Source organism: Linepithema humile, chromosome 2, assembly GCF_040581485.1.
Source record: "Linepithema humile isolate Giens D197 chromosome 2, Lhum_UNIL_v1.0, whole genome shotgun sequence".
NCBI lineage: Eukaryota > Metazoa > Arthropoda > Insecta > Hymenoptera > Formicidae > Linepithema > Linepithema humile.
In genome coordinates, this window is record NC_090129.1 from 34,809,941 (window position 1) to 34,822,139 (window position 12,199).

Below are 12,199 nucleotides of genomic sequence, written 5' to 3' on the forward strand. Positions count from 1 at the left end.
AATCGTTTAATTGTAAAGTGCAAATCTAATAAAATAATTTTTAATAATAATATCTCATATACTTGATGTTAAATTAATACTTATACTAATAATAAATAATTTAATTTGCTTTTAAGATTTTAGGTTCGTAAAAAATATGAATTTTTGGGAATTATAATTCAGACTTGAATTTAATTTTAGACTAATAATACAGCTGACTTATAAAGTTAATTCTACAGAGCACCAATCATTACTATACGCCGCGTTATGTAATTTTTTAAGATTTGAGAGTTTATCACAAAAATAAGTCTTTGTGAATTACGATTGGACTTAAATTTAATTCCAGATACATTTATTTTATAAAATTCACAACAACTTTTAATCGAATCATGTAGTAGGTTTTACACTTTCTTGCCATATAATACGGTTTTATAAATTATTTTGTTAAAAATTGCATAGTATGAGAAAAATGTAGATTTATCTCTTTGTTTTATTAATTTCTCGTTGTATGCAAAACCGATATATAACCGGCTGATGTTTTTATTAGCTGGAAATCATATTTTTAGTAAAAACATGAATTATTAAACTAATGTGATATAAATGCAAACAATTTTTTATAAAGTGATAAACGTAAATGGTTTTAGTGTAAAACAGTAATCAATTATGAAAACATTTTACCCCACAAAAAGTAGCCATTGTCATGGGAAATATTTTTCCAGCGGTTAGATAGACCGGTTTAGTGCCTCTTATCAAAAGAAGCAACAAGTCTTTTGCAATTTTTGGATCCACTGAGTACCATTTATTATCATACGCCGCAGAATATATCTCATTACACTTAAAAATATCAAAAACATATTTAGTATTAATTATTATATTTTTATTATTTTATTACTTATTATAAAATAATAATTAACTTTCAATTACCAATTAATTAATTTATACAAATTATAGTACATTTATTAATAAATATTTATTTATGCATAATGTAAAATTTTTTTTATCTTTTTCTTATTAGTTAAACAAGAAACACGTAATAAAACTCACTTGGCCTAACAAAATCTCGCCTAGAGCACAATATAAGCACATATGCGCAAAGATATTGAAAACGTTAGATAAAAAATATACCAAATGCGTAATCGACAGATCATTTCCGTCGTCGAATAGCTAATAATCAATTCACAAAATGTATAAACGACATATTGTACTATTTCCTCATATTCTCATTTTTGCAACAAGTATAGTAGATTTCTTCCATGATATAACACATAATTGTTAAAAACCGACTTATGTAATTTATTATTGCTAAGTAAAATTTTCATTTTAATTCTTAGATACTTACATTAATTATTCGAAAACCATAGAAAGAAAACAGTATTGCAAAATATATAAATAATGCGAGAAGCGTTATATTATACGTATCTTCAATTATACTAATGGCTCTAAAATTATTATTTTATACATTAGGTACACTTTTGGTAAAAAAACGAACCACATATCTCAAATAAATCATTTACATATGTCGTATTGATATCAACCTGAGTAAACGTATATGTTTTGCTATGCAGCTCTTCAGCATATCTTGAGAATTTATATATGTATCTAAATGTCTCAAACGATTTTTAAGAATGTCCAATTGGCCGCATATATGAAACACTAGTAGTCCAAGAAAATTATCTACTCCAGTATAAGACATCATAGCGAGCACAATGTAAACGGCTTGAACGATAAATGTCAACTCGTATTGCGGCGTTTTCGTTATATCATAAATATAATAGGTTTGCAGTGGCATTGGTCGACCTGGGTCAGTAATGTTGGTTGTCACTCTCATTGACAATCCAAAGCCGGGTAAAATGATAATGAAAAAGCATCCGACTCCCATTATGCAGTATGCGCATGTAATAATTATACGTGCAATTTGTGCTCGTTTGATCATCATGCTTCGATCTTGTTCACTTTTCGAATTTATCCAATCTTCCGCGATCATATTTATAATCGGGACAATAGCTTAAAATATTTTAATACAGATTTTAACACTATTGTTAAATTAAAATAGAGTTACATAAAATTTTTCATCATGAATAGTAAATAATTTAAAACTAAAGTAACTTTTTTTCTTATATTTTTAACAAAAGTATAGAAATATAAATAATTAAAAAAATAGAAAAAAGACAAATTATTTATACACATAAGATTTATATATGCCATTAAATACATTTAAAAATTAAGCAGATAAATTATGTTTACCTTCTTTCTTCCACCAAAAAATAACAATCCTTATTGTGCAACTTATAGCGGGTAAAGTAAATTGTAAATTATCTAACATTAGTATAATATCTCCGGAAATTCTCATTAGAGAATGTAGAGCAGGAATCAAAATACTAAATGTTATGCCTAGAAAAACGATGAGCACACGTAGATCGCATAATAACTTTTCACGAAAGTTTTGTGCTTTCGGCCAGAGTCCAATCACATTTAAAGTGATGCGATTTAATTTCACCGCCCATTCAAAGTCTATCTATAAAAATTTCAATAAGTCAGAGCTCGTAGAAACACAAAATCATGTAAAATGTCATATATAATAAAATTTGTAGAGTAAAACATTTAAAAACAATTTGCTTGGGCTAAATATATCGATTCAATGATTAATTAAAAATTAACAAATAACACAGCAATAGAAATCACAAAGTTCAAATTGCAATAGTCAAATAGGTATAACTGACACTTTGTTACATGTAATCAGCATAACGCTGAAAAAAAGGCAATAATGCAAAATTTTTGCTAATGATAGAAAGGAAAAAATTAAGTATAGATTAAACATCAGCATAGTTCGCGCAAACATTCTATATAAAAATACATTTTACACACAATTACTTTTTCCAATTGCAATGACAATTATCACAATGCGCGCGCGATAAGCACCTTGATATCCTGTACATTTAGAACCCTCCATGTCGAGTGTCGTCTAAAGACTGACGTCTATTCCCTTTTCATGTGACGACGTTACCTTCTATTTAGTGAACAGTATTTTTCATGTAATTTCTAAACATAAATTCTTAAAAACGTCAGATCAATTTACAACAGTGTTTTAAATATTCTGCAATATTTCTCTCGTCTCAAGTTTTTACCATGGAATATCGCGCAAAATGTGCGCGAACAAAAAATTTCATAAAAACAGATGCATGTTGCATTGATAAAAAACAAGGCGCACACCCGTTATATTCTCACGCATCTATAATCATCTATAGCTTGCAATATTACTACGGTTAATAATAAACCGTATAAAATCTATCGTATATCACTTACGATTTTTGTTAGATAGACACACATATCAGGAAAATTAATTAATTGAGTGACATTAAATTTTTCACTTTTAAAAATGTGGAACATACCAAAAATGTAAAACATTAATTATTTTTTATTGATTTTATATGTTCTAATAATAGATAAATCAACATAAAAATATTTATAGTAATATTTTACTGAAAAAAGTATCGTTGAGAAGATTAATTTATAATAACAAATATTAAATTAAATAATCCAAATATTTTATTTCTATTTTGATCGAGATATTTATTACATTTTATTCGTAATTAATTAATTAGAGGTATATTACTATTTCTTTAATACTGAAATAATGATGTACTAGCACGAATTTTTTTTTCTTTTACCCTCGCTTTGCCAACAAAAACGATATATAGCCAGCTGATGTTTTTAATAACTGAAACATATCAAAAGTCACGCACTATTTCTCACGGATTTAAGATAAACAACAATCATTTATGTTTCAGATTAATAATCTTACGCTGCAAAACGTAGTCATCGTAAGCGGAAATATTTTTCCTGCAGTAATACGAAAAGGATGGTTGGTCCGTATGAGTAATAAGAGAAGAGTCCTTGCCTGTCTTGGTTCCAATTTGTACCATTCAAGATCGCACATAGCACGATACACTTCCTCGCACTTAGCATGTTTATGCGGCAGAATATATCAATACTTACGTTATTTCGACGTGACATATAATATTGTTATAAAAAGTGTATGCAAATTTATGCAAATTTGTATAACTTACTTGCATTGTTACAATCTCCCCAGCACCACAATAGAGAAAAGTATGAGATATCAAAATTGTAATACTAATTAAAGGAAAACATAATCGTTGAAAGGATAAATCTTCTTCTGTAACCACCTGAATAATATGCCTTGCTAATTAATAAAAATAAATTAATGCAAGTTGGATCGATAATGTGCACATTTAGAAGTAAAGACAGATATTTGTTAATTGACAAAGGCGCACGAGATGCTATTAATGAGCATCTTGTTAAAACTTACGGTTAGTAATAGAAATCCGTGTAGACAAAATACAATACCAAAATAAAATACTAAGCTCAACAGCATTAAACTAAAAGTATCTTCAATAGTATTGGCAAATCTACAAAAACATACTTAAAAAATTATTTTAAAAATCTCAAGATAAAACTACTGAAAAATGTAATACTTTTATATTAATAATAAAATGTTAATAATACAAAATATTTATATCGCACTTCTTAATTTTTGAGATTAAAAAGAATGCGTGTCTTTCACATTAGCACATTAAATTATTAATTATTTAAATATTTTTTTCTTTAAAATTATCTGCATTTTCTATAAAATTATTGCAAAAATCGGGAAATATCAAATTTTATTCTATTGATTAAAAGGATTTAATAAATAGACTTTTTTATGGAAAACAATTTTCTGAATTTTTACTAAATTTTATCCTTCATAAAAACATTTTATATCCTTCGTAATGATATTATATTAAATAAAATTTGCATGTACATACTTGATGAGCCGTAGATGTCTTTTCACATTGTTATTTAGAGTGCAGAAAAAATTCTGGCACGAAGTCAAAACAGCTACTCGGCCTTTAAAATTCTCCAACTGGCCGCAGAAGTGAAGAATTGCGAGTCCGAGAAAAGCGTCTACCGACGTGTAAGTTACAGCGGCCAGGAAGATTGTGATAGCTTGAACGATGATTGTTAATTCAAATTGCGGGCTCTTATCTGTGTCGTAAAAATAATAAGTCTGCAACGGCAACGGTTTGCCCGGATCCGTAAGATTTGTCAAGTGTCTTAACGATAAACCGAAATACGGAAGAACGATGACTACGATGAATGCCAATACCATCAGAACATATCCACTGATGACAATCGCTCGAGCAATCTGCGCTTGTCTTCTCATCACGTCCCTCTCTTTTGTCGTTTTCAATTCCATCCAATCTTCCGCCATCATTTTTATGATGGATGAAAGCGCTTTGAAAAACAATCAAGTTTTATTGTTACGCGTCGTTTGTTATTTACGCAATTACACAGTTACGCAGAATTACTTAAAAAATAGTGTAAATTATTTGAAATATGTATTATCTTTGATATTTTTTGTAACAGATAAAATTATTTAGGTAAATTAATTCAAATTATTCTAATCATACCTGATCGTTTGCACCGCATGACAACAAGTTTCAATGAGACTATTAGCAAAGGTAAAGTAACTTGAAGGTTGTCTACCATAAGTAACATATCACCCCACACACGTATAAGAGAACATATAAGAGGAATACCGGAGACGAATGTTACTATAACGAAAATGATGCCCACGCGAAGATCGGAAGCGTAATTGTCCTTAGTTACTTCGTCTGTTTTGGGCCACAAGCCAATTAGTTTCAAACTCAAGCAATTTAGTTCAACCGCCCATACAAAATCTAGCAATATATCAATATTAGGAAATTAAACGTATGTTAAAATATAATAACCATAAATCTAAAATTGTTAAAAAGTCTGTTCAGACAAAAATTCGAAATATTAGTATTTATGTTTTCATATATTTAACATATAACTTGGAATTAAAAAATATTGTAATGTAAATCATGATAATAAGTTAAAAATTCACATACTAGAGACGGAAAAAATACATAGAACGATAACATAACAGAAAATCGACGAAAAGCGCTTGAAATGCAACACAGATTAGTAACAATATAGTAGTTCAAAATATTTTCACAAATATAACTCTAAACAGAGAAAAAATATATGTTATAAACATTCGATACCTTTATAACTCGAACGTTCGGAAATGTCCATGTCGAACACTAACGCGGGGAAACCCACTCGACATGCTACGCAAAAGATAATCTTCACGCATGCTCACAATATAAGTGCAACAACCCTGTTTCGTCGAAGAATTCATTAAATATTGCTACCTAGTTGATAGCAGTTTTTCGTTTCACAACAAAACTTTACTGTCGTGAGAAACAAAGTATGGTAGTGAAAAGCACCAATGTCCACGCTAATACAAAGGGAGATACATTGTGTTATAGTACGTCGTATAGTTCTCGTTAAAAAAGTAATTTCATTCTTTTACAATACGTTTTACGTTTTAACTTTACGTCAATTGCATTTATCTTGTTACGCGAAATAATAATCTGCAATTTGCATTTCTAATATATTCTTGTAGAAGATCTACAAGAAAATAAAAACACTTTAATAAAAAAAAGTGCGACATAGTAAAAAATAAATATTTCATCATGTTATACGAATGTTATACACGAATGTTATACGAATATTCGAGTAACAACAGCTTTTACATATTAAAAAGCATTAAATATTACATTTATGATAATAACATTTACAATAAGTAACCAATTTATTTCACTAATCGACATTTCTATAGCAATACAATTGTTTGTTCTATTCGTAATTAGCTAATTAAAAATGTAGGTATTAGAAAGAATCATTCTCTTATTTTTTAATAAATAAAATAACATATCATACTTCAATTTAACGCTTTGCCAATAAAAACGATATATAACCAGCTGATGTCTTTAATAGCTGAAAGATGATAATTTTTTATTTAAAGGTAAAAAAACAAAAACAAATTTTTTTTTCTAAGAATATTCCATTACATTCCAGATTACTAATGTATAATAATTTACATCTCGTGTTAAATTTTCAAATGCAAAAAATATTAGTAAAATTATAGGAATTATAGGAATCGTACAAGAGACCATACAAGAGGAACAACAGACAGAAAAGTTACTATAATAAATACAATGCACACACGAAGATCGGAAACGAAGTTATTCTTAACTTTTTCATCTATTTTAGGCCATAAACCCACTAATTCCAAACCACATCGATTCAATTCAGTTGCCCACATAAAATCTAACAAAATTCCAATATTAAAAAATAAATTATTTGCCAAAACTTTATATACATTAAAATTATAAAAATTGAACGATACAAAATTTTTTAATTAAAATTTGTTACATAGAGATTTATAATTCTAAATTATATAATACATGATAAACACTTAGCACCTTTATAACTTGAATGTTTATCAATGTCCATGTTGAAAACTAATGCGGAGAGGTCCACTTCTCTCCACTCTATTACGAAAAATGACCATCACGCATGCTCGCGCTGCAAGCATAACAACCTGGTTTGCCTCGTTCAAGAATACATTAAATATTACTCACGCTATCCCCAGTTGATATCAGATCTTTGTTTTTATAAAAAAAAAATTACCACAAGAATAAGTCGTCAAAAGCACCATGTCTACGCTAACAAGAGAGAAAATACATCAAGTTGCAGTACATCGCAAATTTTATGAACTTGTAATTCAAGTTTTTTCATGTCTTAATATGCTCGACGACAGTAGCGTTCATATTTCGTCATGAGAGATAGTGGCATGCATTTGAATTTTTAATACACTCGTGTAAAGAGCCATAGAGATAAAAAAAACTTCAGTAAAAAAAGTACGATACAATGAAAAAGAGACATACTATAGAATGTTATAAGAATACTACGAATATCTGCTGCAAAAAAATATTCTTTTATTATACACGAACATATCTATCTCATAAAGTGATGTATATAATGTTATTTATAATAATATAATCAGTAATACAATATTGCAATCATATTTTCCTAATAAAGTATACGTGAAAAAAATTTGTCAAAGATAACAATTAATTAATTATATATGTTTTTGAAGATTTGGAAGAAAAGAATTAATTAATCCATGAAATTACAAATATAAGCTAAAAACATTAGAATAAAAATGGCATATAACAAAAATAAATATTTAGTAACCGTTAACTACAAACGCTATTTCTCATTGAATACATTATTTCGAATAAATATATTTTTATTTTATATTTGTGTTATATGTTTGCTGTTTCTTCTTAATTTATGTTGGTACATCGATATGTATATATATGTATATATATTTCCAAAAATTTTCTAAACATTATTTTCTGTGTCAATTTCTATGTAATGCTGGAATCTCATATTTTAAAGCTTTAAACCGTTTTAATAATTCGCATTATAATACAAATGCATATATGCAGAAGTAAAAATTAAAGATAAATATCGTTTTATATGTACGTGTTGATCATGTATATAAAAATTAAAGATAAATACATGACGGAATAAAAATGTCACAAAACACATCACTTTGTAGAAATACGACTCCTACACAATAAAATTCAATAAAATAAATATGTAATTATAAATTTTCCAATAGTTATTAATTATGTGACAAATCGGCATCAGTTTGCAATCAGCAATTCGTTAAAATCAGTACGTTTTAAATGTTATATTAATTATTATTTCTACACAAAATAACAAGGTAAAAAACGGAATTCTTAGTAATCCTAAGGAAAAAATAAAGCACAATATATATACATACATAATAAATAATATTATTTACGTCTATACTAACCAACACAATTCTTTGTTACTATTACTCTTAATTTTTATTACATAATTGATGAATTATAATTATATTCTTCTCCTTTTGCTTAATCAAGTATAATAACTCGATATATTTATGATTTAATCACGCTTTGCCAATAAAAATGATATGTAGCCAACAGATGTTTTTAATAACTAAAAAATAATATATCTCTATTTAAATATACAAAATGTTAATAAAGGTAAAGAGAAAAAAAATTAGTGTTAAAATATATTATCTTAATATATTCCAAACTACTTACACACAATTGTTAACCCTTTCATCCTTGAACTATTTTTGTAAAATCAACTTATATACATGATATAGTATACATCAATTTACACATGGGGCTGCCTAATTTTCTCAAGTAAAATTAGGCAACATATTATACAAATGTTCTTAATTTACTGATACTAATTGTATAAATAGCACTCGCCTCATATATGTCCCAGTAGAATATTTCGAATATATCGCGGGACATACTTGTCCCAGTAAAAGTGAAAGGATTAATAACTGATGTTAGATATTCAATAGAAAAGATATTTGTCAATATTTGTCATATTAAGAAAATTGTTTATAATATTACACTAGAAAACGTAGCCAATGAAAGTGGTACTATCTTTCCCGCGGTGATGCGAAAAGGTTCGCTGGTTCGTATCATTATTAAAATCAGAGCTCTCGATTTTCTCGGCTCCAACTTGTACCATTCGAGATCGCACATAACACGATATACCGCTTTGCACTTAACACACATATAAATATAAATAAATAAATAGATAAATAAATTGTATTATTTTATATCTATATATGTCTAAACACAAATATATTTATTTATATGTGTAAAAATATGAAAAATAAAACATACTTCATTTGCCACAAGCTCTCCGCCGCCACAATATAAAAACGTATGCCCAAATAAATGAGTTATAGCAAGCGCCGTAAAGCCCATCCGTGAAAAAGAAGTGTCATTCAATTCATCACTGGTAATCAACTATGCATACAATATGCCTTATTATGTACTAAATAATATAATATAATATATAATATATTAACTAATAAAGTATCATGCAAAATTTCATATCATAAAATTTAAAAAAGTATAAGAGACATGTACGCTTTCTATGTGGTTTACACTAATACTCACAGTAACCATCAGAAAACAAAACGTACAAAATACAATACTAAAATAAAATAATAGTATCAGTACCAGTAGAGTGAATACATCTTCAATATTATCGGCAAATCTATAAATATAAATGCATTTTAAAAAATGTTATAACGTATCAATAAAATATATGTAAGTCACAAAAAAGTAACTTAGGCGCTTTTATTTTAAGACAAAAATTAAGACAATATTGATAAAAAAATATAAAATATAGAAAACTCTATATTGACATATGCATTAGAAAAACATCAGTCTCTAATGCACATATTGTAAAACTATGAAAAACTGATTGTATCTTTACGGATTAAACAAATAGTAGTGCAAGGATAAATTATTCAATAGTTTTGTTGCATCTTACATTACACAAAATGTCATTGTATTGTAACAATAAAGTCCGTAGAAACCTTATCAATCGTAGATGAGTCTCTATGTTATAACGCAAAGCATTATCAAAATCATTGTACGATGTCAGATGCAGTAATCGATATCGGAAGTTTTCCAACTGACCACACATGTAAAAGATCGTGAGCCCAAAGAAAGCATCCACCGACGTGTAAATTACCAGAATCAAAAACATTGATACGGCTTGAGCGACCAACGTAAACTCAAACTGCGGACTTTTATCTGTATCATAAAAATAATACGCTTGCAGCGGTAACACTTTGCCACTGTCTGTAATATTTGTTAAGAATCTGTACTGTAACCCAAATAATGGAAGAACAATAGTCGTAAGCAATCCGAATGTCGTTATAAGATATCCACAAATTGCAATTAATCGAGCAACTTGAGCTCGTTTCATCATCACATTCCTCTCTGCGTCTACCCTTAAATACATCCAATCTTCGACCATCATGTTCACGATTAGTGAGAGAGCTAAAAATGTAATAAAATCAGATCAATCGTCTAAAATTATTTAATTGCTTACAACTAATCAAGTATTAGTTTATTATGACAAAAACATTAAAAGTACACTTTAGAATGTAAATCTTGTCAAGGCTTTAAGAGAATACAGCACATGTAATATCTAATTTTTAATAACAATATAATATTATTAAATCAAAATACGATACAATATGATATTGTAGTGTACAATAACAAAATCATATAATTTATATAACGGAATATTAAATTCTGAAGATACAAACCTGCAATACAAAAAAAATTAAAAGGTAAACAGACATTTTCAATTAATTTAGAAATTCAAAAAATTCTTTTATATTTTAACTTTTTTTTAATAATCAGACATACTTGACCGTTTCCACCGTATAATGACAAGTTTTAGAGATGCCACTATTATTGATAAAGTCAGTTGTAGATTATCTATCATAAGTATCATATCACCCCAAACTTGTACGAGGGAACAAATAAGAGGAACAGTACATACAAAATTGATCAGAATAAATACGATGCTTACATAAATTTTCGAAACAAAAATATTCTTATCTTTTTCGTGGTTTTCGGGCCATAGTCCGGATAGATATAAACCAAACCGATTTAGTTTAATAGACCACTCAAAATCTAGCAAAATTTTATTTAAAAAATTATATATTAGATAATATTTAAAATGTATCCTAATTTAAAAATTTGGACGATAAAATATTTACTAATTTAAGATTTTGTTCTAATAATTTGTAATATTGTAATTAGATTTTATAACGAGAACAAGTCTATAACATTTATGTGATTTTATAATTTAATTATATTAATCAATATCTTAATAATTCTTAAATTTGAATACATATCTGAGATCAAACTGAGATATCACTGTAAAATTTAATTATTAATGAAACAAATGAACTAAAGATCAATTCGAATATATTATAAATATATACACACGTGCAAACTTATTATATAAAATTTTTAAACAATATTTTTTGTAATAAATATAGTAATATTTTTGTTTTAATTTTATCTTCAATGTGTCACAATTTCACAATACACCAAACTATATCACAAACATTGGATACCTTTATAATTTGAACGTTCAGAAGCCATGTCGAGAAATAATGCGAACAAGTACACTTCTCACTAATCTATTAGACAGATAATCTATACGCATGCTCGCAGTGCGAATGCAACAACTCGGTTTGCATCATTGGGGGGCACATTAAATATTACTCATGCTATCCCTAGTTAATAACAGTTCTTCGTTTTGTAAAAAAAATTTTACCACAACAGTAAGTCGTAAAAAGTACCATGTCTAACAAGAGGAAAAATGCATCAGGTTGCAATACATCGCAAGTTTCACAAACTTGCTATTCAAGTTTTTTCATGCCTTATTGTGC

At 27.7% G+C, this 12,199-nt stretch overlaps 3 protein-coding genes across 4 annotated transcripts; all 3 read right to left on the reverse strand.

Annotated features, from left to right (window-relative positions):
- Positions 1-390: 390 nt before the first annotated feature.
- On the reverse strand, positions 391-2,944 carry LOC105671165 (odorant receptor 13a-like). Its single transcript, XM_012365101.2, has 7 exons — positions 2,899-2,944; positions 2,224-2,490; positions 1,515-1,983; positions 1,319-1,418; positions 1,024-1,143; positions 658-813; positions 391-526 (listed from the first exon to the last, which is right to left on the reverse strand). Exons 1-7 carry the CDS (start codon positions 2,927-2,929, stop codon positions 473-475), a joined length of 1,197 nt encoding a protein of 398 aa, XP_012220524.2. The 5' UTR covers positions 2,930-2,944; the 3' UTR covers positions 391-472.
- A 566-nt stretch (positions 2,945-3,510) lies between these two features.
- On the reverse strand, positions 3,511-6,976 carry LOC105671151 (odorant receptor 13a-like). 2 transcript variants are annotated; one of them, XM_067349974.1, is made up of 7 exons: positions 5,448-6,976; positions 5,144-5,271; positions 4,803-5,044; positions 4,307-4,406; positions 4,047-4,163; positions 3,782-3,937; positions 3,511-3,697 (listed from the first exon to the last, which is right to left on the reverse strand). In XM_067349974.1, exons 1-7 carry the CDS (start codon positions 5,533-5,535, stop codon positions 3,644-3,646), a joined length of 885 nt encoding a protein of 294 aa, XP_067206075.1. In that variant the 5' UTR covers positions 5,536-6,976; the 3' UTR covers positions 3,511-3,643. The 2 variants fall into 2 exon arrangements, with proteins under 2 accessions (XP_067206075.1, XP_067206074.1); XM_067349973.1 differs by having other exon boundaries at positions 4,803-5,271.
- A 111-nt stretch (positions 6,977-7,087) lies between these two features.
- On the reverse strand, positions 7,088-11,954 carry LOC136998057 (odorant receptor 22c-like). The gene is made up of 7 exons (XM_067349965.1): positions 11,882-11,954; positions 11,163-11,432; positions 10,319-10,787; positions 9,894-9,993; positions 9,615-9,740; positions 9,336-9,491; positions 7,088-8,904 (listed from the first exon to the last, which is right to left on the reverse strand). Exons 1-7 carry the CDS (start codon positions 11,907-11,909, stop codon positions 8,851-8,853), a joined length of 1,203 nt encoding a protein of 400 aa, XP_067206066.1. The 5' UTR covers positions 11,910-11,954; the 3' UTR covers positions 7,088-8,850.
- Between the last annotated feature and the right edge of the window lie 245 nt (positions 11,955-12,199).